The 24,188-nt window shown below is 54.1% G+C and overlaps 1 protein-coding gene across 2 annotated transcripts; it reads left to right on the forward strand.

Moving 5' to 3' along the window:
• The first annotated feature begins 1,962 nt into the window (after positions 1 to 1,962).
• Positions 1,963 to 20,454, forward strand: SH3TC2 (SH3 domain and tetratricopeptide repeats 2). Of its 2 annotated transcripts, XM_058848452.1 has the most exons (19): positions 1,963 to 2,088; positions 3,769 to 4,152; positions 5,759 to 5,890; positions 7,694 to 7,792; positions 8,202 to 8,329; positions 8,705 to 8,810; positions 9,085 to 9,228; positions 9,329 to 9,530; positions 9,944 to 10,017; positions 10,746 to 10,941; positions 11,882 to 12,018; positions 12,404 to 12,445; positions 12,710 to 14,410; positions 14,505 to 14,685; positions 14,904 to 15,054; positions 15,516 to 15,638; positions 16,106 to 16,256; positions 17,377 to 17,573; positions 17,793 to 20,454. In XM_058848452.1, the coding sequence occupies exons 2-19, from the start codon at positions 3,915 to 3,917 to the stop codon at positions 17,982 to 17,984; spliced, it is 4,194 nt and encodes a 1,397-aa protein (XP_058704435.1). In that variant the 5' UTR covers positions 1,963 to 2,088; positions 3,769 to 3,914; the 3' UTR covers positions 17,985 to 20,454. The 2 variants fall into 2 exon arrangements, with proteins under 2 accessions (XP_058704435.1, XP_058704436.1); XM_058848453.1 differs by lacking the exons at positions 1,963 to 2,088; positions 3,769 to 4,152; positions 5,759 to 5,890 and adding an exon at positions 6,085 to 6,133.
• Positions 20,455 to 24,188: the final 3,734 nt, after the last annotated feature.

A 24,188-nucleotide genomic window follows, 5' to 3' on the forward strand; every position in this document is an offset into this window, starting at 1 on the left:
TTTAGGACAAACTCCTTAGGGATGATGCTGCTGGTGCCAGCAGCTCTGCCCTTCCTGGGGCAGGGTGAATGAACCTCACAGCCCGAAATGCATGGATAAGGGAATATCCTGAGCTGGAAGGACCTGTAGGATCATCAGTGCAACTCCTGACTCCAAAATCTCAACCTGGGCATCCCTGGAGCGCTGTCCAAGCTCTCCTGGAGCTCTGGGAGCCTCGGGGCTGGGACCATTCCCTGGGGACCCTGGGCAGTGCCTGTGGTCCTCCCTTCCTCCTTCCCACGCCTCATCCATGGCCTCACTCCCCTGGCTCTGTCTCGGGGCAGTCTGGAGGCTGTCCCTGGAGAGATGGTGACAGGAGCAGTGAGGATTCCTGGGATTCACACCCAGTGCCAGGGAGGAGAGCTCAAACCACAGCTCCTGGTGTGGCAAAGGCTGGTGCCAGCCTCCAGATCCACGTGGATCCATCCAACACACACACACAGACACACAGACACACACACAGACACACAGACACACACACAGCCAGTTTTCCAGTTGTTTTCCAGTTGTTTTCCAGTTGTTTTCCAGTTTTCCAAGAGGGTTCATTTCCCCCTCTGGCTGCAAACAATGCAAGAGGAGCAGGACTCAGCAGTTCTGAACACGAAGCGCTGAGTTCAGCTCAGTTCAGCCCCAGAGCCCTCTTAACCCTTCAGCTGTGGGATGGAACAGAATTCCCAGTGCAGCAGCAGCAGATTTGGATTGCCTTGTGTTGAGAAAAGCTGGGAAAGGCTTGGAGATGGAAGAAAATTCCTGAGTGAGGAGGAAAATTCCATCAATGAGGAGAAAGATCTTAGAGCCAGGCCAGTCCTGCTGCATTCAGGGACTGGCCACACCAGTTTGGTGTGAAAGCCTCGAGATTTCTATGTGTCCTCAGCCGTGCATGAACCCCCCTTCCCCAATGCCCCAGCTGCCAAAATAAACCTGGGAAAACGCTGTCCCCAGCCGGTCCTGGGGATGGAGGTACCCAGGGCAGGTTCCTGCAGCCCGAGGGGTCCTGGATTCCTGGAGGATGGAAAACCCGGAGAGGGCAGGTGTTTATCGCTGCTCTGTGCCCGTGTGCTCGGGGTGACAGCAAAGGCAGAGCTCTGGAATGAGGAAATGTCCCCGAGGAAATGTCACCCTGCCACATCCCAGCCCCCCCCCCACCGGCATTTCAGAGGGAGGGGAGGAAAACTCTGCTCCATCTCACACCAAAGTGGGTGCCCCCCACCCATAGCAGAGAATCAAACCGTGAACCAAGAGTTTCTTTGGCCTCAAACGAAAGTTTTCATCTTTTTTGTTTGCTTTTTCCTCCAGCGAAGCCGGGTCTGGGCTGACTTCCTTTGCTTTCAGGTTCACTTTGAAATAACAAGCTGAAAAGCCGTGAGGCTTCGTTTTTGAGCCTGCCAGGGAATGGCCGACTTCAGAAGGAAACAGAAATATCGGGAAAGCTTGATGTTAACTGTTTCATTGTTTCCAAGAGGAAAAAAAACCCTGTAATTCCCTCTGCGGCGGACTTTAGCCGGGATGCACAAATACTGCTGGGTCCACAGATCTCTTGTTCTGTGCCTGTATTTGCGTTTCGGCAGGGAGGAAGGGGGGCTCGGAGCTGCAATTCCCGGAGGGAATGCCTCTCCCGGGATTTTGCTGTCGCACGGTGAGGAGGGAAGGTCCCCAGCCCCGAGGAGCAGGACCCAGGTGAGGCCGGGAGTGGCTGATCCTGCCTGGAATGGGAGAGCTTTGAGGCGCACGGTGCCCATGGAGAGCCTCCCTGGAATTGTTCCCTGCCAAGGAGGCGCCTGGGAATTCCGGGAGCCGGCGGTCTCCTGTTGATAGCACAGCCCCGGGTAACTCATTGACCTCTGCTGGGAAGCGGAGGTTCCCGGGATGATAAGGAGCTCCTGGAAGGAATTCCTCCCCTGGTGTGAGGGAGTGGCAGCGCTGGGCACGCTCGCAAACACGTCCGCAGCCCCGGGAGCTCCATCCCGGCAGCGCAGCGTTCCCTCGGGGCTTGGAGAGGCTGGAATTTCATCCAGGAGTTCTCCCGGAGGGAAGCGGAGCTGGGAGCAGGTCAGTAGAGCCGCTGTCTGTCCCCGGGGCTGTCGCTCTGTCCCAGCTGGAGCGATCCAGCGCCTCTGGAATTGCAGCTGGGATGAGGAGCTGGGGCTTTGGAGCTGGCTGGGTTTGAGGATCAGTGATGAGCACGAACACGCTGCGTTTGGCTCCTTTGGGAACTGGCAGGAGGAACGGGAGCTGCGTTTGGGACAGGGGGTTTGGTGGCAGGGCTGGGTGGCAGCTCTGGCCCCCAGGGTGCCCGGCCGGCCGCTCCCATCCCGCTCCGTGCCCAGGGCAGGGAAGCGTGGCCGGCTGGCACTGGAGCTGCAAAGCGAGCAGAACCCCTGGAGGGCTGGCACAGGCAGAGAACCCCCTCTGGAACAGGCTGAGATGCCAGGAAATATTCCAAACTTACCAAAACAGGGCTTTTCCAGGCTGCAGCAGCAGCAATGGGGGCTCTCCTGGGGAGATCCAGGGTTTGTTGGGAAGCAGAAAGGAAGGAATTGGAGTGAGAGGTTTTCAGCTTGCTGGTCAAAAGGCAAATTCCAGTTCAGGTCAAACAGGAGGTGACACCTTTGCTTGTACAGGGATGGGTTTGGTTGCTAAGTTGTCAAGGTAGGCTTAAAAACAAAAAGACATTTCACAACCACAAAGGAAGATATTTGTGTTTAAAAAAATTTTAAAACCCTTTTTTTTTAATTTAAAAAAAATATTTCCCCTGTGTAGAAGAAATTTATGCTAATTGGTGAGCAGGAACTGCTAAAACCAAGAATCTTCTGAAGACAGCAAAAAATTTTGTTTAAAAACGGACCACTTGGACAGCATGGGACCAAAGCAGCAACACCTCCTGTGTAAAGATGTGCCTGAATCCATCACAAAATTCCATCTGTGTGCTCTGAGCACAGGCAGGCTGCATTCCCCCTCCGATTCCTGCACCTTCAGAGCACCCCTAGGTCAGCTGGGGGAGTTTTTTAAAGGTGGAGTTTCCCAGGGTTGGTGAGCGATGGCTGCAATGGGAGCAGCGCTGGTCGGTCCCAGCACTCCCCTTCCTGCAGCCCCACAGCTCTGAGTGCAAACCCCACCCTGGAGAGCTCCCCGGGGCTCTGTGGGAGGATGGAGAGGATGCTCCCTTCTCCAGGCAATCCCAGCATTTGGAGATCTGGATTAGGAACCCCTGCTCCTCCAGTCTGCAACCCTCCCTGCAGAGGTTTTTGGTTTGGCTTCATTTTTGTGTGGAAATTCCCAGGCAGGTGGGTTCCATCCTGCCCTTCCCACAGCCTCACACTCCTCACGCTTTGCTTCAGGGGCATTGCACTTGTGCAAGGCGTGGGAATCCCTCTGGTGAGGAATTCCCTCTCTGGGTCATGGAATCATAGAGACCACCAGGTTTGGGTTAAAAAGCACCTTAAAATTTACCTCTGTTGGTGGGCAGGAACACCTTCCACTGCACCAGTGTGCTCAGAGCCTCACCCAGCCTGGCCTAGATCACTGTCTGGGTTTATGATTCCTTACTCTGGAGAAGTTCAAGGCACTGCCATGGCTTGGGATGCAGCCTGGGAGAGGCAGCAATGCCCCTGGAGCACCCCAGCACAGAAATCCCTGCAGTGGTGGCACTGGCTGGAGTAAAAATCCATCCCTCAAACCCCTCCCAACCTGAAAGTTCTCTCCCTAAACCTTTTGGGTTTTATTTTGCAGGGACTGTGTTGCTGTTGCCCAAAGATGCTCTGCAGACCACGCACAGCGCAGTGAGCCCGCCCAGCCATCCCAAATCCTCACCCTGAGGGCTGGGGATGGTCTGAGGATGTGAGTGAGGAGGGAATGAAGCTCATCCTCATCCTGGGATGCCCAAGGGATCCTGCACAGCCGCCAAACCAGTCCCTGCTGGTGTTGGGGTTTGGCCAGGGCTGAGTCCGGGGGTGCCCGCAGTGCCAGGGCTGCAGGAGCTCACCTGGATGCAGCTGGCAGAGATGCCCGTGGTGCTGCCAGCTGCCCCCACCGGGACACGGGAAAAGCACGGGGCAGGAAGGAGGCCCAGGAGCAGAGGCAGCCCCGGATGGAGGATGCTGGACACCCCCGGAGGTGAGGGAGGTGCTTGCAGCGGTGTCAGGAACAGCCCTGCCTTTGGAACTGGGGGAGATCGGCTTGGAGGGAGCAGCTGGGAGCTGGGGCAGGCTGGGCAGAGCGAGGGAGTCCCGAGGAGGAATGGCAGGAATGTGCCATGTGGGATGGGCACTGCCCTCCTGGAGGCAGCGTGGGGCAAAGGAGGCTCAGGGGGCCCTTGTGGCTCTGCACAGCTCCCTGACAGGAGGGGACAGCCAGGGGGGTCGGGCTCTGATCCCAGAAAAAAAGGAAATGGATGAGAGGAAATGGTCCCAAATTGCACCAGGGAAGATTTGGGTTGGATATCAGAAAAAATTTCTCCATGTAAAGGCTTGTCAAGCACTGGCACAGCCCATCCAGGACGTGGTGGAGCCCCCATCTCCAGGGGCATTTACAAGACATAGATGTGGCACTTAGGGACACGAGTCACTGGTGGCTTTGGCACTAATAGGTCTGTGGTCTTGATGACCTTAAAGGCCTTTCCAAACCCAACTGATGCTGTGAGTCCAACCCAAACCCTTCCCTGAGCCCGTGCCCGCCGCCCCCGCCGTGGCAGTGCCCGCTCAAAGGGGACATTGTGCATTGTGGCCGTGGCCAGGCGCGGTGCCGGGCGGGCAGTGAGCAGCCCTGCCCCTGCCAGCCCTGTGCCAGCCCTGTGCCAGCCCCCTGCTGCTGTCACTGCATGCATGGGCTGCTGCCTGGGGACCCCCTGGCACCCGGAGCTGGCGCTGGGATGCACAGGTAAGGGGTCTGGGGGCTCTGCTGTGGCACTGGGGCTGTGGGAGCTGTGTCCCTCCATGGGATGGGACCCTTGGGGACGCTCTGGCGCTGAGCACTGGCCCCTCTGGCTACTTGGCCTTTCTGGGATGGCTCCTGCTGCTCTCTCCTCTTGGATTAGGGTGTGTGGGGAGTGAGGCAGGACATTTTGGCCAGGAAAAGGACAGGATGACTCAGGGCTTGGTTTATTCCCATGCTGTTGGCTTTTCCCCTCGCCACCCTCCCTGCCCAGGAGCCCTCCAGGCAGAGCCCGTGGGGTGCTGGCATCCCCCAAGGCACCATCCCTGTTCCAGCGTGTCCCAGTGAGCTGGAGAAGGGCCATGGCTCAGGGCCAGCCGCTGTGGCCACGTGTTCCCCGACAGAGCCAGGGCCAGAAGGTGCCCTGAGCACCCAGCCCTGGAGCCAGGAGGGCAGCCCTGAGTGCAGGGACCTGCGCCTGGCTCGGGGCTGGAGCTGTTTCCTGCCCACTGTTACAAAATATTTTGGCACTGAGGAGGTCAGTGAGTCACTGGCACGACTGGGAATAACTCCCCAGCTGCAGTTTCAATTGGTGCCTTGAGAAAAAAAAAGCTCCCAGTTCCCTTTCTGAAATGAAAATAAACACTGAACCCGTGAGAGCAGCCAGAGTGAGCCCTGACCCCTTCCAGGCCCTGGGGACCCATGGACAGGCTCGGTCCTGCTGCAGGCACGGGTGGCACGGGCAGTGTCCCACCTGGCACCTCCTGTGGCACATCCCACGGGCACCTCTCCGGCAGGGGGAATCCTGCCGGGGATCCGGACGCCTCTGCCCACCCTCCGTGTTCCCCAGGTGAGGAGTGTGAGTCCTGCTGGCCCCGCTCCCCCGAGCTCCTGCCCCGCTGGGACCGTCTGCACCGCCGGGGACAATGGTGGTGGGACACGACCACGGCACCAGGGACACAACCCCAGGGAATGGCAGCAGGTACCTGTCCCCAGGGAATGGCACCAGGCACCTGTCCCCAGGGAATGGCAGCAGGGACACATCCCCAGGGAATGGCAGCAGGGACCTGTCCCCAGGGAATGGCACCAGGCACCTGTCCCCAGGGAATGGCAGCAGGTACCAGTCCCCAGGGAATGGCACCAGGCACCTGTCCCCAGGGAATGGCAGCAGGGACCTGTCCCCAGGGAATGGCACCAGGGACCTGTCCCCAGGGAATGGCAGCAGGTACCTGTCCCCAGGGAATGGCACCAGGCACCTGTCCCCAGGGAATGGCAGCAGGGACACATCTCCAACCCCAGGGATTGGCACCAGGTGCCCAACCCCAGGGAATGGCAGCAAGGACACAACCCCAGGGAATGGCAGCAGGGACCTATCCTCAGGGAATGGCACCCAGTCCCCATCCCCAGGGAATGACACCCAGACCCCATCCCCAGGGAATGACACCCAGTCCCCATCCCCATCCCCAGGGAATGACACCCAGACCCCGTCCCCAGGGAATGACACCCAGTCCCCATCCCCAGGGAATGACACCCAGACCCCGTCCCCAGGGAATGACACCCAGTCCCCAGCCCCAGGGAATGACACCCAGTCCCCATCCCCAGGGAATGACACCCAGTCCCCAGCCCCAGGGAATGACACCCAGTCCCCATCCCCAGGGAATGACACCCAGACCCCGTCCCCAGCCCCTGGCAGGGTCTGCTGGGGCACAGAGGGGAGGAGGACAGTGAGGAGTGGAGCAATGGCAGGAGCCAGCTCAGATTTAGTTCTGCCTCTGTCTCCTTTCACTTCCCCTTCTCCATTTCCCTCACGTGGAAGGGACTGAGCTGCCACACAAAATGTTAAGACTTTGTTAAATGCAGACCCTTTTCTTTCAAAGAAAAACTTATTCATGACCTGTCCAGGCTTGGGCTATTCTTTTCTACTTGCTAGCTCTATGCAAGAATTCTATTTCTCTAAATAAGAATTCTATTTCTGCATGAAAATATCAGTTTATTTGAGTGACTTAGCAAATGCCTATTTATTTGAGTGACTGGCAGAGCTGGCTCAATGAAAAGAACTGTAAAGCAGGGTTCTGGTCAAAGAAATGACTTTAAAAAGCTGCTGCACATTCCAGCTCCACGTCTCCAGGTACATGTTTATCTTAGAAATCCAGTCTGATTACTGACAAAAATTGGGGTTTAATCTGGTTATCCTTCCACTGCCAATGCAGCTGTGGAAGAGCAGGGCTGGAGTTTTGTGTGCCTCAGCTTTCATTAACATAATTAGCAGCTCAAGTTGCAGACCCTGAATCCTTTATGGCAATTGTTGATGATGTGTGGAGCAGGGAGAATGCTGCTTGGATTTTGGATACCCACCAGAGCAGGCAGGGGACAAAATCTCATTTTGATTCTCAAATGTTTGAATGGAGTTTTGCAAGGCCTTGGCTCTCCCATGCTGGGGAGTTGAGGCCTCATCCAAAAAAAAATATCTCTGTTGGGAATTCACCCTTTTCACAGATCTGCTCATCTGAGGGTCTGGCCAGGAGACAGGAGGGAAAATCCCCTCACTCCAGAGCCACTCCAGCACTGGAAAACAAGCCCAAAATCAAGGGAATGATGGAGTTAGACCCCATCAATCCCATGGATCTCTCTGGCCTTGAGCACAGCTTTGGGGTGGTTCCAGACCCACAGAATCCCCAGGCAGATCTGCAGGGCTGTGCTCCTGGGGGCTCTCAGCTGAGGCAGGACACCCACGAGCTCTTCCACAGCATTTCCCAGCAGCTCTGCTGTGTCCCCTCCTCTCCAGGGAAGGCTGGGGTGACAGAGCAGAGCAGCCCTGAGGCAGGACACGGCTCCCCGGACCCCCCTGTGGTGCTGCTGCCTCTCAGGCACAGCTTTCTTCCAGGTGAGGCTCTGCCTGTGCAATCTCACGGAGTTCCTGGGGTTCCCTGCAGTGCCTCAGGTCTTGTCTTGGCGGCTGGAGGATGAGGATGGGCTGGGGTTGTGTTGTTTGAGCATCACAGCTGGGCTGGAGGCTCTGCTGGGCCTGGCAGGGTGGCAGGGGTGGCTCTGGGTGGCTCTGGATAGCAGAGGTGGCTCTGGGTGGCTCCATGTGGCTCTGGGTGGCTCTGGGAGGCTCTGGGTGGCTCTGGGTGGCTCTGGGTGGCTCTTGGTGGCAGGGGTGGCTCTGGGTGGCTCAGGTGGCTCCGTGTGGCTCTGGGTGGCTCTGGGTGACTCTGGGTGGCTCTGGGTGGCAGGGGTATCTCTCCCTCCTCTTCCTCCTCCCCTTTAATCTCCTCCTTTTCCTCTCCAAGAGCTCTCACTCTCCTTCTCCGTGGAGAGCCGCTCCTCCCGGTGCCGCAATTCCCAGCTGCAGGAAGCTGCCAGGAAGAAGCTGTGGGCTCTGGAGAGCGATGACAGGGATGTCTGTGCCCTGTTCAAGGTACAGACCCCATGGCAGCGTGCTGGGATGTGTCTGGAATGGTGGGAGGTGTGCTGGAGAACCAGCTGAGTTCCCCCAAGGCCACTGCAGGGGACTCTGGAGGGGACTGGAGTGATGGGGAAGGTGAACTGAGGGCAAGTGAGAGGCAGAGCTGAGCCTGGTGTTGTTTTGAGGGATCTGAGCTTGAACAGCCAGGAATTCACAGGGCTGGCATCACCAAATCCATGTCCCTGCTGGAGGTGACAGCTCTGGACAGGCACAGAGTTGTTTTGTATAAACAAATCCCAGCTCCAGAGAGGATGCCTGGACTGAGCTCTCCTTCCCTGCTGGATTTCAAGGAGTGTCCCTTGATGCTGCTTTGTCTCCCACGTGCAGGAGCTGTCAGCCAGGCTGGTGTGTATGCAGGCACACGAGGATCGCTTCCTCCTCACCTTCAAAACCCTGGAGGAAGTCTGGAAGTTTTCCACTTATCTGACTTTAGGTAACGTTTCCAAGGTCTAAACAGACAGTGTGAGAAGGGTTTTTGGAGAAGGCATTTCCTGACACTAGAGAACTGTAATGTTCAGGCTGGGCAGTGAGAATATGAATTAGGAAACTTTGCAATCCATTGTTTATGAAATCTCTGTTTGCATCAGTGAGAATTGGGAAGATTCGAATTTTGGAGACAAAATTTGGAGACATTTGGAAATCTCCAAGACCTTTTCTGCTGCCCAGGGAAGGAGATGCTGATCCTGATCCCCCTCTTGGCTTCTCAGGGTACGTGGGCACCTGCCTGGAGCAGCTGCTCTTTGCCCAGGAGTTCTGGCTGGACTGTGCCCTGGTGGAGGACACAGAGCTCAGGGTCAGCGTGGATGAAGAGCACCTGGCCACCATCTACATGGATCTGCTCCTCCAGGAAGGTGTGAGAGCAATGCACAGTGGGGAATTCCTGAAAATCCCCCCTGAAAATCCAGCAGCCATGGATGCACTGATCCAATCTCCAACTCCTGCTCTCTGCAGGGAACTTTTTCTGCAGGGCAGTGCCTGGAGCCTGGAAGTCGGAGCAGGAGGGAGAGGAGAGTCTGCAGCTCTGCAGGAATGAGCTGATCCATGTGAAGAGTGTAGGACAGGATTCCAAGTGGGAAGGGATGTCCCTGCTGACGGGACAGCGAGGCGTGGTGCCCGTGACAGCTCTGGAGCCAATACCTCACCCCTTTTACCAGTAAGTGGTGAATTAAAGGGCTCAAACCAGGAATCTTTCCTGATTTGATTTCCTGTGAGGCAAGAGCCTCACAATTCCATGAGGATATTTCCAGAAGGATCCACATTAAGGAATAAAACTGGAATCAATGCAGGTGCTGTCAATGGGGCACAGCAAGGACATGCTCCTACTTCAGATGTGCTTTTTGTAAGATATTGATTTAGGTCATACATCAGGTTATCTCTGATTAACAGCTGAAGAAGTAGCAGAAAAAATGAAGGGAATGCCAGCCAAGGTGGGGCTTCACATTGGTCACCTGAGCCTTTTACCTGGAGAAATCTCCTTTAAAGATGGCAAATTTATCCTGTTCTTCCCTGGGGCTGGCCTGAGCTCAGGAGTGCTCACCAAGGACCAGGGTCCCTTTTGCCTTGCAGGTGGTTCCTGAAGAATTATGCTGTGAGTTTTGGCCTCTCCCAGGAGATCAGTGGGACGAGCTCTCAGGCCATTGGTGAGTGACACCTGTGCAAGGCACTGTCCCAGGGCTGGGCACAGCTCAAAGCCTGGGCTTGGCCACAAATGACCACAAATCCATTTGTTGTTCTGGGCCTGACCCCACTAGAGGGGCTCTAAGGGAATGCTGCATCTCTGCGCTCTCTGGGATGCAGATCAGAACTTGCAAACCACGTTCTGAGGATCACAGAGAGCTGCTGGTGACACCTTCCTGCAGCTGGGGTTTTCCTGAACTACTTCAATTTTATGTTTCTTTTTGTTCTTTCAGGAGGGAGGTTTCAAATCATGAGGTTCCCACCTTGTGTTCCCATGAAACCTGTGCCCACCATCCAGCCCTTAACCCAACCCAGTCCAGCTCAGAGCAAGCTGGACACAGGAGGTCCCTGCAGGTGTGACTTTGTCATGTAGGGATGGACATTTGCACTGCCTGAGATTTCACTCCTGGCAGAGTTGACATAGGGCAGAGTCTGTGAAAATCCATATTTCCATTCACCTTCCAGGCTGCTTGCAGGGGTGTGGAGCTTATCCCTCTCTTATTCTGTATTCTCATCCACTTCTCAAGGAGAAATGGCAGAGAGCTGGATCCAAGATCACAATAAATCTTAGGGGAGGGAGAGGCAGTCCTCTCCAGCTGGAATCACGGCCTCTCCTTGCCCGGGTTCTTTCCAGTGAGGAGGTTTTAGCAGGGATGCCACTGAAATTCCCTTTTTTGCCTTGGTTTCCCAGTCAAAGGCAGGTGCATCGCCACCGAGGACCACAGAGGAGCAGCGTGGGATGAGCTGAGCTTCTCCAAAGGAGACCCCATAGAAATCATCGGTTTCTTCATCCCTGGGCTGCCCTGGTTTGTGGGCAAATCCCTCAGCACCAGAAGCATTGGCTTCGTTCCCACCCGACACGTAAATCCCGAGCCTTGCCAACCTCTGTGAGTTTATTTAGATTAAATTCTGGAGAAAAGGGAGAGAAGGCTCCAAATCCCACCTCAAGGCTGTGTGAGAGCCTAGGGCAGGTGGTTTCCTTTGCAGGACCTTCCCAGAGGGTGGGTTTGAGGTGTGAGCAGAAGCCTTGGCCAGGCTCTGCTGCAGCTCAGACAAAGAAATTGTATTTCACCTGCCTCAGGTGATTTTTGGAGAGGAACAGATCCAGCCCTGGGCTAATCTGGTTTCCTGCAAGCTGGCTTCCCACTTTGTCCTAGAAATGTCTTTGTTTTGTACCTCTGAGGGGCTGGGGGCCTGGCAGGGGTGGGGAGAGCATTCCCTGCCGAGGAAACCAAATCCTGCTTTCCTTCCTCCTGCCCCTGGATGTGGAGGCAGAATGGCCACTGGCACAGAGCAGAACTCCACACCCTCCCAAGGACACAGCAGGAGCTGCCCAGGGAGGGAGGGTGATAAATCCCACCCTGACTCAGGCAGTTGTCTCTGTTGGTGGCTTCCACTCGATGCCCATCCCAAAAGTCTTCTCCAAGAGTGTGTGTAGGAGGACAAGGCTTTAACCAAGGTCTGCTGAGCTTTCCTCTCTCAGAGTCACCCAAGGTGAGTCGTAGCACTTTTCTCTGATGCTCCAGAAGGGACAGAGCAGATCAAGTGATATCTTGTGGCTTCTGGATTCCAAAAAAGACCAATAGGTCATTTTCTCTGGTACCTTTCTGTTCCTTCATGGAGAATCTGGATGGGGAAGGTGTCCAAAATCCTGTGTTCATCTGCAGCAGAACTTCTGTGGTGGGAGGAAGAGAAGGGATGAGAAAACCCATCCCATCCCATGGATCCCATCCCATCCCATCCCATCCCATCCCACCCCACCCCACAGGCCAGCTGCAGTGTCAGGGGCTGGGGACACGCTGATTCTTTTCTCCTGCCCCACCCCAGGGGAAAGGGTTTTGTGTTTCTGAGTGAAGAGGAGAAGTCCCCAGTGCTGCACATCCCCTGCAATGGTGACGAGCAGCACTTTGCCACCCTCCTGGGGGACCTGGCGCACACTGACATCACCTCTGTCTACAGGTTGGGTGAGTGTCCCCTCTCCTTTTGTCCCACTCCCTGGATCCCCACGGAGAGCTGGGCAGTGCCTGGGGAGCCCCAGGATCATGGGAGTGCAGTGGAGGAAACTTCTGGGGTGGAGGCAGCACCAAACTGTGCTCAGGCTGGTGATGGGGGCTGGAGGTGCCCTCAGGAGGTGACCCCAGGGGTTTGTAGGGACCTCCTCTGCTCCCAGGGCAGCTCCTGAGCTGCTCACCCTGGCAGATGCTGCTCTCCACTGAGCCTGGCCTGCAGGACCCAGGTCAGGGTTTCTGGGGGTTCTCAGTTTCTCTGTTCTGGCTTTGGGACTGATTTCTGTGCATTGACACCGACCAAGGATTTGGGGTTTTGTTTTCTGTTTGTCTCTTTGTACAGCTGGCTTTGAACCCACAGCCGTGTTCCCACAAGTGCCACCAGGTGAGTACGAGGAGGGGACAGAGGGTGAGGCTTTGGTGATGGCTTCTGAGGGTGAATTTGGACATGAGGAAACATCAGAGAATGGTTTGGGTTGGGAGGAACCTTAAAGCTCAGCCAGTGCCGCCCACTGCCATGGACAGGGACACCTCCCACTAGCCCAGGTTTCTCCAAGCCCCGTCCAACCTGGCCTTGGACTCTTCCAGGGATCCAGGGGCAGCCACAAGGAAGAATTTCTTTGTGATCCCACTATGGTTTCCCTTCCAGAGGCTGCTCTCCATGGCAGTAAAGAAATCCAAGTGCTCCAGTCTTGGGAGGAAATCAATGACTGGGCTACCAGCAGCACCTCAGAGCTGTCCAGCCCAGGCAGTGAAACAGCCCCTACCACACTGGAAGATGTTCTCCTGGAGAAGCTGGATGACTTGGATTACCCCAAATTCTTCATCGACCTCAACACTGGACACATGGAGGATGCTGATGTCTTTGATCCCATATTGACTTTCCTCAACCAAGACAGTTTCGTGCCCAGTTTCCAAAGCTTTTATGATCTCAGCTTTTCCTTTCTGCAGTCCACTTTTTATGGCTTCTCCGATGAGGATGAACTGGTTCTGTACCTGGAGACTTCCCGGAACTGGGCCAAGAGGACTCGTTTGGTTTGGGCTCATGTCAGGCTCTGTTTCCTCCTGGGCAAGCTCTGCATCAAAAAGCTCAAGCTGTCCCAGGCTCGGGTGTACTTTGAGGAGGCCATGAGTGTCCTGGACAGGGGCTTTGGGGACCTGCCCCTGCTGGCAGCGCTGCACGTGAGCCTCGCCTCCATCTACCTGAAGCAGAACATGAAGCACAAGTTCTCCTCCCTGCTGGGGAAGACCCTGACCTTGCTCGTGTGCCTGCCTGGCCGCTCCTTCAGCTCGGAGAGCGAGCTGGAGCTCCTGACGTACATCCTGAGGGAATCCATCGCTGTGGGCAACGCTCCGCTGGAGGCCCGCGTCTGCTTCCTCATTGTCAAGCTCTTCCTGCAGCTGGGCAGAACCGAGGAGGTGCTGCCCTTTTTGGAGCATCTCCAGTGTCTCAGCACCACCTGCCTCAGCCCAGGCTCCCGTGGGCCACTGGATGCCGCTGCCACCTTGGGCTACCTCTATGACAAGAAGTGCCTGCCAAACCTCGCGCTGGCCTCCGTCAGGTCCTTTGCTCCCAGCAGCACCAAGGGGACACCGACCCCCATCTGGAGAGCTGGCTTCATCCTCCAAAACGCTCCCAAACTCCTGGGGAAGCAGCTGGACAGGAGCAGCATCCCGGCGCTGGCTTGTCTGTACCTCAAGCAAGCGCTGCAGTTCTGCTGCGAGAGCAGGGCCGTGCCCATGCAGAGGACGCTCTGTGCCGTGCTGTGCAGGATGTACCTGCAGCACGGGCTGCTGGACGGGGCTGTTTGCTATTCAGCCAGAGCTGCAGCCCTGGGCAGGCTGCTGGGGGAGGAGGAGGCTTTTGAGTCCTCGCTGTCCTTGGGGTGGATGCACCTCCTGCAGCAGCGGCCGGGCCCGGCTGGGGACATCCTGCGGCAGCTGCTGCGCTCCCTGCGCGGCACTGCCAGCGAGACCCAGCCCGGGGCCGTGCACAACCTCCTGGCCATGGCCCTCGGGGCCCAGGGACACGTTCAGGAGGCTGCAGAGAACTTCCTGAGGGCTCTGCACAAGGCCAAGGAGACGGGGAACAGGAGGAACCAGGCCGTGGCCCTGGCTAACCTGGGCCAGCTGAGCCTCTCGTGTGGGGCCGCCCAGCTGGCCGAGCTCTACCTGCTGTGGTCGGTCCGGCTCTACGCTGAGCTCCAGGGACACCAAGAGCCGGACCTGGAGCTGGCACAGGTGCTGCTGTGGCTGGCACAGGCCATGGTGGACAGGCAGAGGATGGAAGATGCCAAACTCTGCTATGAACTGGCGCTGGGGTTTGCCCTGAAGTGGCAGAACCTGAGGAGTGAGTACAGCGGGGAGCAGGGCAGCGTTCGGCCCTGCCAGCTCCCCAGCTCTGTCCCCTGACCTGTCCTTCTCCCTTTCCCGGTGCCACCCAGGTCAGCTGCACGTCACGGAGCGTCTGTGCCATTTCTGCAGCAGAGTGTGCCCTGACCTGCAGGCCTGCATCGCCTACCACGAGCACCGGGCATCCCTGGCACGGCAGCTGCAGGACAGGGAGCTGGAGGGCAATGCCAGGCAGGCCCTCAGCCTGCTCTACCAGGCTTTGGGCACACCTGAGTGAGTGGCTGGGGCTGCTGGATGCTGCCAGAGTGCAGTGGCTCTCCTGGGGTGTCCCTTGTCACATTGCTCAGAGCTGGGAATGTCCTTTTGTCCCCAGTATTTGGTAACAACAGGAGGAGAGGGAAGGGGGTCAGTGCCATGGGGAGGTGGCATGGGGACAGCTGAGAGTGTCCTGGGACTCCTCTGAAGTGACTTTTTGCCTGTTGCCATCGCAGGGCTTTGAGACAATCCCTGGACTGCACCAAGCAGAGCCTGAGGATCTTCATCGACCTCGAGGAGGCTGTGAAGGCAGCAGAGGCCTGGCTGCAGGCAGGAAAACTCTATTATCTTCTACAGGAGGATGAGCTGGTGGAAATGTACTTCCAGGTATGGAGGAGGTGGCTGGAGCTGTCCCACACATTCCCATCGCAGCCTTCTGGGGCTGGAAAACCTGGAAGGGAAAGTTCTGAGCACTGTAAACCTCTTGCTGGAAGGAGGAGCTCTTGCCTTACCCTCAGGCACTGAATTTCCTCTCTTTCTTTCCATCCACTGAGTTTAGAGGATTTGGGGGTGAAAATAAGTGAATTAAATGAGTCAGAAAGTGATGTAGGAGTGCCAAAGGAAGCTGGAGGTGCAAAGTGACCAGTGCCCATTGAAATATCCATAAATAAGGGATAAGTGCCAGGGAAGTCCTTGGAGTTGAAGACTTCTGGCATTTCTCCATCTCCAGCATTATTTTATCAGCTGAGCTGCAAAGTGGAAGAGCAGCTCCTAAAATATGGGGTTTATTTAATCACACCAATGTCTGTGCCTTTCCAAGTGTCACTCCAGCCCCTTTTCCCTTCCAGGCAGCCATCCAGACTGCTCTGAAAGGGGACAACTTCTCCTTGGCCATGGATCTTTATGAGAAAGCAGGTGACACCTTCTTCAATGGCAGCCGGAACAGGGCCCGAGCAGTGGAGTTTTACAGGGTATGGAGCTCTTGGAGCATTTCTGTCCCTGTGTCCCCACAGGGGGGTGGCTGGGAAGGCTTTGCCCCTGGGCAGACCAGAAGGATGGAGGGTGGAGAGGGATGGGGTGATCCTGAGGGTGCCAGAGTGGGAGGCCCAGAGCACAGGTGTGTGAAAAAACCCCAGAGATCATTAAGGATTGGGAATGGGCTCTTTCCACTACAAATCCTGGTGGTGTTGAGTGTGAGCTGGTCACTCCTGGGTACACCCAGTCAGGATTCCAGGCACCCAAGGAAGGGCAGAGATGTGAGGCTCAGGCTTTGAGAGCTGCAGGGTTTAAAACTCATTTTCAATGGAAAGAAGGGACTAAAATCTAAACCTGCAGTGCCCATCCCCTGCCTTGGTCCTTGTCCTGCTGCTCTGTCACCCCCCTCAGGCAGTGCTGATCCCTCCAGGCACACCCTGAACTCTCCATTCTCTCTCCTTAGGGAGGTGCTGTGCCCTTGGCCAGGAAACTCAAGGCCACCCAGACAGAGCTGCGGCTGTTCAATAAACTGGCAGAGCTGCAGATCAGCCTGCAGGTCTACGAGAAGGCTCTGGAGTTTGCCACGCTGGCAGCCAGGCTCAGCCTCAGGGTCGGTGAGTGATTCACAGCCCAAAGTTCCTGGGAGTTACTGGTCAGTGGGTCATTTTCACCCACAGGGCATTGGGAGCCACTGAATCTTGTGGATGAGAACAATATCCATGTGAAAAGGGGATCTCCTGCTTTCCTAACACTGCTGGACCTATTCTTACTCAAAGTCATGGCATCTTTTTAAGGCTACTTCCCTTTTTTTCAGCTATTTGACAGCAGAGGGTTTTTGTTACCCCAGAGCACAGGAAATCTGGTGAAAGCACTGGACTGAGCAGTTCCTCTCTGCCCTGCTAAAAACCTCACCTCTTCCCATTACAGAAATAGTTTGGATGGGCAAGATGCCAGCTTAAATGTCTGGGATTGGACCAGTCTTGTAACAGCCCCTTCCAGCACCCAAAAAATCCCCTGGCTGAATGATACTGCTGGGCCAGACTGTCCAGCTGTGGCATCAACAACCCTGCCCATGGCTCTGTTTTCTCTTGGAGGTATCTGTGCCCCCCAGGCTGCTGAGGAGATGCATCCAATGTGGCTCAGCAGGGCTGGGCATGGATTGAGCTGGATCAGCAAGGTTTCCAGGAGATCCATGGCAGCAGATGGTTGATTCCACCCCTCTCTTTTCCAGGAGATCCATGGCAGGAGCTGGTTGATTCTGCCCACCACTTTTCCAGGGGATCAGCTGCAGGAACTGGTTGATTCTACCCTTCTCTTTTCCAGGAGATCAGCTGCAGGAACTGGTTGATTCTACCCTTCTCTTTTCCAGGAGATCAGCTGCAGGAACTGGATGATTCTGCACACCTATTTTCCAGATCCATGGCAGGAGCTGGCTGATTCCCCCCCTCTCTTTCCCAGGGGATCCATGGCAGGAGCTGTCTGATTCCACCCCTCTCTTTTCCAGGGGATCCATGGCAGGAGCTGGCTGATTCCACCCCTCTCTTTTCCAGGGGATCATCTGCAGGAGCTGGCTGATTCCACCCCTCTCTTTTCCAGGGGATCCATGGCAGGAACTGGCTGATTCCACCCCTCTCTTTTCCAGGGGATCATCTGCAGGAGCTGGCTGATTCCACCCCTCTCTTTTCCAGGGGATCCATGGCAGGAACTGGTTGATTCCACCCCTCTCTTTTCCAGGGGATCATCTGCAGGAGCTGGTTGCCTTCCACCGCCTGGCCACAGCCTATGACTTGCTGCACATGTATGAGATGGCCGAGGATTGCTACCTGAAGACCCTGGCCATGCGTCCCCCCGTGCTGCAGAGCTCAGCAGAAGCTCTGTACTACTGCAAGGTCTACTGGCACCTGGGCAACCTGGCTCTGCACAAGCTGCAGGTAAGAGAGGAGCCTTCCCATGGGGCTGTGGCTTGGATGGAGAGCTGAGGCTGGAGGTCACTTCTGCTTTTGAAGTGGGGGAGGTAGTTTGGGAAGAAGTGCTGGCACTTAGCACCATTCCAGTGAAATCAGGTGTCCCCAGCTCTGCTCCAGCTCCCTCCTGCCCCATGGCCTCCAGTGAAGCCCCTTCCTGACACCTGCCCCGTGCTTTCTGCTCAGGATGAACAGGACGCAGCCTCCTACTTCCTGCTGGCCCTTGCTGCAGCCGCTGAGCTGGGAGACCAGGAGCTGCAATCCCTGCTCCGTGCCAAGCTGGGTGCCATCCCCGGAGCCCCAGGGGGACCTGAGGGCACCCCAGGCTGTGCCACGGAGCGGCCCCGGTGGCTGAGTGAAGGTGGCCACGTGGTGTGACCCATCTGCCACCCTGGGGACACCAGTGGGAGCCATCAGCAGCAGCGTGCAAGGTCCGTGTGCTCTCCAGAACCGGCCCAGGAGAGGCCCTTTACCACATCCTGAGGAGCTGGAAGGGTTTGGGCTCCTCATCCCAAGCACTTGGGATCCTGCCCTCGTTTTTCAGGAGCAGGGCCGTGCCCTGCAGAGGAGGTGGCACAGCCCGTGATGAGGGCCCAGCAGCAGTGCTGGAGCTGGTGGTGCAGCAGGGCTGAGCTCCTGGGAGGTCTCACAAGCAGGATGGGGACTGGGGAGTGCTGCCATGTGCCTGCCTGTCCCCACACCTTGGAGCAGCTCAGCCCAACCCAAACGTGTTTGAGACAGCAGCTCCTTTATTTATCCTGGTTGTTATCCTTGCCTGCCCCGCGAGGTCTGGATTGGAATCTCTCTCCTGTAAAAAGCACCACCAAAGCTTTTGGCAGTGAGACTCAGAATTAGGGAAGTGAGGAGGAATAAAGGGGCTGCTCCAGCCTCATCTGGGGGCAAAATCCCCAGCAGAGCCCACCCTCACCCAGCCCTGCCCTCAAGCTCCGGGTCCAGAGCAGGAGCACAGGAGCAGAGCGCCGGAGCGGGGAGCTGCTGGAGTCCCCATCCCTGTGATGTGGCATTTGGGGACACGGTTTAGTGGCGTGGTCGGGCTCGATGATCTCAGAGGGATTTTCCAACCCGATGTTCTCCCGGGCACACGGCAGGAATGTGCAGCTCTGCCACCAGAGAGCAATAAATGCCCATTTTTGCAGCGAGAGCGGCTTCCCTGCGAGCCCCGGGCTCGGCTCTCGCTCCGGGCTGGAGGACAGGGAAGAAGGAGAGGTTTTCCCGGCTGATCTCTTTGCTTTGACAACCTGTGGCCATCTGGGGCTTCAGTTCCTCCACCTCCCTGCCCGTGCTGCCCTGCCTGGGATTGTTAAATGCAGAATATTTATTTCCTCCCTGCTCTCTGCAAACGCCGGCTTCGGCTTCCTTTTCCAATCCCTCCGAGGGCGTTTGTCACCGGGGCAATGATTATTTACCTCTTGTTTACCGAGTTCCTGCCGGGCAGCCTCAGAGCCCAGTCCAGAGGAGGGAAATCTTCATCCTGGGTGAAATCCAGCGAGCTCAGGGCTCCCCAAAACCTCCCTGTCCCACCCCACTATGCTGCCTGAGCTCACTGCAGGTGCTTGGTGCTCACCATGCCAGGGCAGGGTATTTTCTGCAGATTTTCAGTCAGTTCCCATTTTTCTTTTGGTCTAGATGTTTTTTAAGGACCATTCCAACCCCTTACCATCCTCTGGGTCTTTTCACACACGGGGAGAAGCACGATCCCACATCTTTGTGCCAGGAGGAAGATGGACAGTTGGAAATCAGGCTGTGGAGAGGAGCTGGGATGGATCTGGAAGCTCTGAGGGCTTTTTTCAAACAGCCAGGCTCAGTGTCTGAGCTGGCCTAACTCAGCTGAGCTCCAGGAGTCCATCAGAGATGTTCTGATTTGCAGGGACTCTGGAACTGCTTTGAAACCAAAAGTGTCCTCCTTAAATCACAGCAAAACAAATATGTGGTGCCTGCAGGGGGAAAAGATCTTCCTCCTTGGGAGCATCCTGTAAAATATCATTTTCCCTCTCCCTCATCTGCCTGCTCAGGGTGGCCAGGATGAGCTCAGGGTGGCCAGGGGTTATTAAAATTCATAATACAGTGAATTTTAAAGCTGTTGTTCATGTCTACCAAGTCGTGGGTTGGTGCCCAAGGAGAGATGAGGATATTCCATCCCTCCAGCCACCAGTTTTGTGGGCAGAGAAATTCGGGGACTTTGTGCCAGAGGAGGTCACCAGGTGATGGCTCAGCTCCTGGAGCTCCTGTCATCATCCCCCTGTCCAGGATGGGGATGTTGTTCCTCACTCCTGGGGCATTTTCCAGGACACAGCAGGAGGGGCACAGACTGTGCTGCTGCTCCAGGAGAAGGCTCCAGGGAGAGAAGGAATGTGGGAACATTGGGATTATCCTGGAGAAGCTGGATAATTATCCTGGAGGAATTATCCTGGAGAAAGCTCCAGGAAGAGAAGGAAGGGAACACAAGAATTATCCTGGAGAAGACAGGGGAATTATCCTGGAGGAATTATCCTGGAGAAGACAGGGGAATTATCCTGGAGGGATTATCCTGGAGAAGACAGGGGAATTATCCTGGAGGAATTATCCTGGAGAAGGCTCTGGGAAGAGAGGGAAGGGAACACAGGGATTATCCTGGAGAAGGCAGCATAATAATCCTGGAGGAATTATCCTGGAGAAGACAGCGGAATTATTCTGGAGGGATTATCCTGGAGAAGACAGGGGAATTATCCTGGAGGAATTATCCTGGAGAAGACAGGGGAATTATCCTGGAGAAGGCTCTGGGAAGAGAAGGAAGGGAACACAAGAATTATCCTGGAGAAGACAGGGGAATTATCCTGGAGGAATTATCCTGGAGGAATTATCCTGGAGGAATTATCCTGGAGAAGGCTCCAGAAGAGAAGGAAGGGAACACAAGAATTATCCTGCAGAAGGCATCGACCACCAGTGTCCTCCTTTGTCAGAGCCAGAGGCAGAACTGGGGGAAAGGGAAGGCATGGATCAGGCATGGATCACATCTCCTCTGACACCGGCTGTGCTGTGGCTCGTGACTCCTTCCTGAACCACGTGTGATGCCCTGTTCCATGCCCAGGCCAGGAGTTTTCCTTCCTCCCTGCAGCCTGCCAGGCTGGAAATGGAGCTGCTGTGCAGCAGCTCAGAGCAGCACCTTCCTTCCCAGTGCTCCCAGAGCTCCCAGGAGCTGCAGGAACATCCCTGCTTTGGCTTTGGTGCTCCAGTCCTTCCCCAGTTTGACCTGGCAGTCCCCCAGTCCCAGTGAGCCCCTGTTTGTTTAATGCCTCAGGGAGCCCTTGAAGGACTGGAATAACCAGGGGCCGGGTTTCTCTCACATATGTTCATTCTTGGACAGTGGAAATGCCACGACAGGAATAATTCTTGCATCATCTGAGCTCCGCTGTGAGCCTCCCGTGGAATCAGGGGAAGGGAAATGCTGATGAATGGAAATACAGAGAGCTGGGTTTATTTAGATTTTCATCCAAATAATGACTCTTTTCTGCAGAAATACAGCACCCAACAATAACACTTGTTATCAGCAGACATTTTTTCATCATTCCTTCGTGGCACAGTGGTGCAAACTGGGCTGGATGAGAGAGCTGATGTGGAGGATGAGGCAGGGAAAAGCTGGAGCTCAGCCTATCTCAGAGGTGGCTGCTCCTCTCTGGGCAGCGTCTCCTGGTGTTGCCTGGATCGGTGATGAGGAGCTGGTAAACACCAGCTGTTCTGCTCAGCAGAGCTGGGGGGAGTGTGTAAACTGGGTAATTTAGATTAAAAATCATTTATTTGCACAGCAACCTGCTTGTTCAGTGATAATTTGGCTCATAAATATGTATGGAGGAGGAGGAGGAGCAGGGACTGAGCCAGAGCCAGGAGTCGCCAACCGTGGCTGCAGGGGCTTAAATAAATTCTCCATCTCTGCACTGGGGTGTGTTGGGATGGAAACATCTGGAACAGGCCTGGAATTCCTGCAGTGCTGCTGGCCTTGCCCTGAGAGCTCACCTTGTCCCTGGGGGAAGGGAGAAACAGCAGGGAAGCGATTCTGGATGGGGAAGAGTGAGGCCAAATGTAAAAAAAAAAAAAAAATTAAAAAAAATTATGTATTAAATTTTACATACATAATTTTTATTATATTATATTATAATTTATTATATTATAATTTATTATATTATATTATAATATTTATATAATAATATATAATATATAATGTATAATGTATAATATAATATATAATATATAATATATAATATATAATATATTATATATTATATATTATATATTATATATTATATATTATATATGTTCTATATTATTTATATATATTATTATATTTATTATATTTAATATATATAAATATATTTTTATATATAAATTCGTATATATAAATATATATTTATATATAAACTTATATATTTAATTTATTATATTATTATATTTAATGTATAAAATATAGTCATATATTTATAAAGTTATATAGGAATATATAAATATATACATTTTAATTTATTATTTAAATTTAATATATTTTTATATTTAATATATTTTTATATTTTTGTATATTATATTTTATATTTTATATATAAAGTATATATAAAATATAAATAAATATATAAATATTTATATATGAATGTAAAAATAATTCCCAGTAGGGATTTGGAACTTCTTGTGCTGAGGTGGGAATGAGGCAGGGGACAGTCCTGGAGTTGTCACCTCTGCTGGCACTGCCCACAGACACCTGAGTGTCACCTGGGATGGGAGCCCAGACTGTGCTGGGCATTTCCAGGGAAAACATCTCCATGGAGAGGGCAGGGAGAGTGAAGTGGTGAAGATGGGGCACAAAACACAACCCCTGGCGAGAATCCAGAGGGTGAAACCCCAGGTGCCAGTGCCAGGGACACCGCTGGGTGCCAGGGACACCGCTGGGTGCCAGGGACACTGCTGAGTGCCAGGGGATTGGTGACAGATCCCTGTTCCTGTCCTGGGTTAGGGGGGGCCAGCGTGGGCTGGGGGTCCCAGTGGAGCTGCTCAGAGCTCCCGTGGGCTCTTCCCTCCTCACAGAGGGAAATGGGCAGGAAAAAGCAGGAAGAGGCAGGAAAAAGCAGGAAAAGGCAGGAAACCTGGTAGGAAACAGTCAGGAAAAGTGGGAGGAAACTGGGAGGAAACTGGAAGGAAAAGTGGCATAAGAGTCCACAGCACTGGGGACAAGTGTAGGAAGCAGCACGAGTGGCAGCAATTCGTGTCACACTGCAGGAGAGGGGAGGGAAATTAAAAAGACTCCACATTTGGCCATGGAGACTCTTGGAATGCAGGCCAGGAATCAGGATGAATACACAGAAATGAGCTCCTGAGGAGCAGATGGGTTTTTAGGAAGGAAGAATGAATTCTTACATAACCAAACTCCCTCTGTGCTCTGGTTATGGGGTGGTTGTTTTCTTTTACTGTTTTGTTTGGGGGTTTTTTCTGTCTTTTGCACCTGCTCTGACTGTGGCACTGGAGCCACACAAAAGCATAAACCCACATTGGTTATGAATATTACATCTGCAGGATTTATGGGCTGATTGTGGGTTTCATCCTCCCTGGGACAGCTGATTATTTAATGTCAGAACAATTTTTTCTTACCCCATCTAAGATTTAAGCCAGCCTTGCTCCCAAAGTATTCCTACAATATTAATCAGGTTAAAAACTCCCTTCCTCCAGCACTTTGGGAAGGATTTCATTAATTCCTTTATGACTCTAGAGCATCAGGAGTCTCTCCCAGATTTCCCTGACCCACTTTTTGATCCCATGATGTGGCAGAGGGATGAGCTGTGTGCTCTGGTGGTGGCTGGGGCAGGGATGCATCCAAACCTGGCACCTTCAGAGCCATCTCTGTCTTCTGTGCCTGCACCACTCCTGTTTTGGGAGTTATTTGGTACCCCAGAAGATTTTTTTAAATTTAATTCATTCTGTTCCACCAGCTCAATGCCAAAAGCTTCACTCTGAAGAGGCAATGCTGTATTTTCTCCACGTTCTCCAGGTACAGGCAGGAGTTTTTGGGAAGGTTGGGGCTGCACTCCATGGGCTGGCCTGGGGGGTGAATTTTTGAGGGACAGCATTCCAAACTCAGAGCCTGCCTGACAAAAACACAGCCAGGGCTGGCAGGTGGGAAGGGATTACCATGGCAAGGAGCTGGTCCCAATCCCTGGATCTCATCCAGCCCAAGCTGGAGCCTGTAGAAATCACCCCCAGCAGCCAGAGCTGCTTCATATCCAGGCACACATCAGCTGAACCTGTTAATTCAGCTTTAGTTAGTTTTTAATATAAAAAACACGGATTTAAAATAAAATTATTGCTGTTCAGTGACTGCCCAGGAGACAGGGATTGATTTCCTGCTCATTAGACAATCTATTATTATTATTATTATTATTCTGCATCATCGGATTGAGTTTCACAAACAAAAAGTGATGAAACACAAAGGGATGAACATGAGATTCCTCTAACTTAATTTATGTGGAAGAGCTTTATTAGCTCCAAGCCTGGAACATTCCAGGAGAGTTTTAGCCACATCCCCCCACAAAAAAAGTTTGAAAAAGA

Source organism: Poecile atricapillus, chromosome 13 (assembly GCF_030490865.1).
Source record: "Poecile atricapillus isolate bPoeAtr1 chromosome 13, bPoeAtr1.hap1, whole genome shotgun sequence".
NCBI lineage: Eukaryota > Metazoa > Chordata > Aves > Passeriformes > Paridae > Poecile > Poecile atricapillus.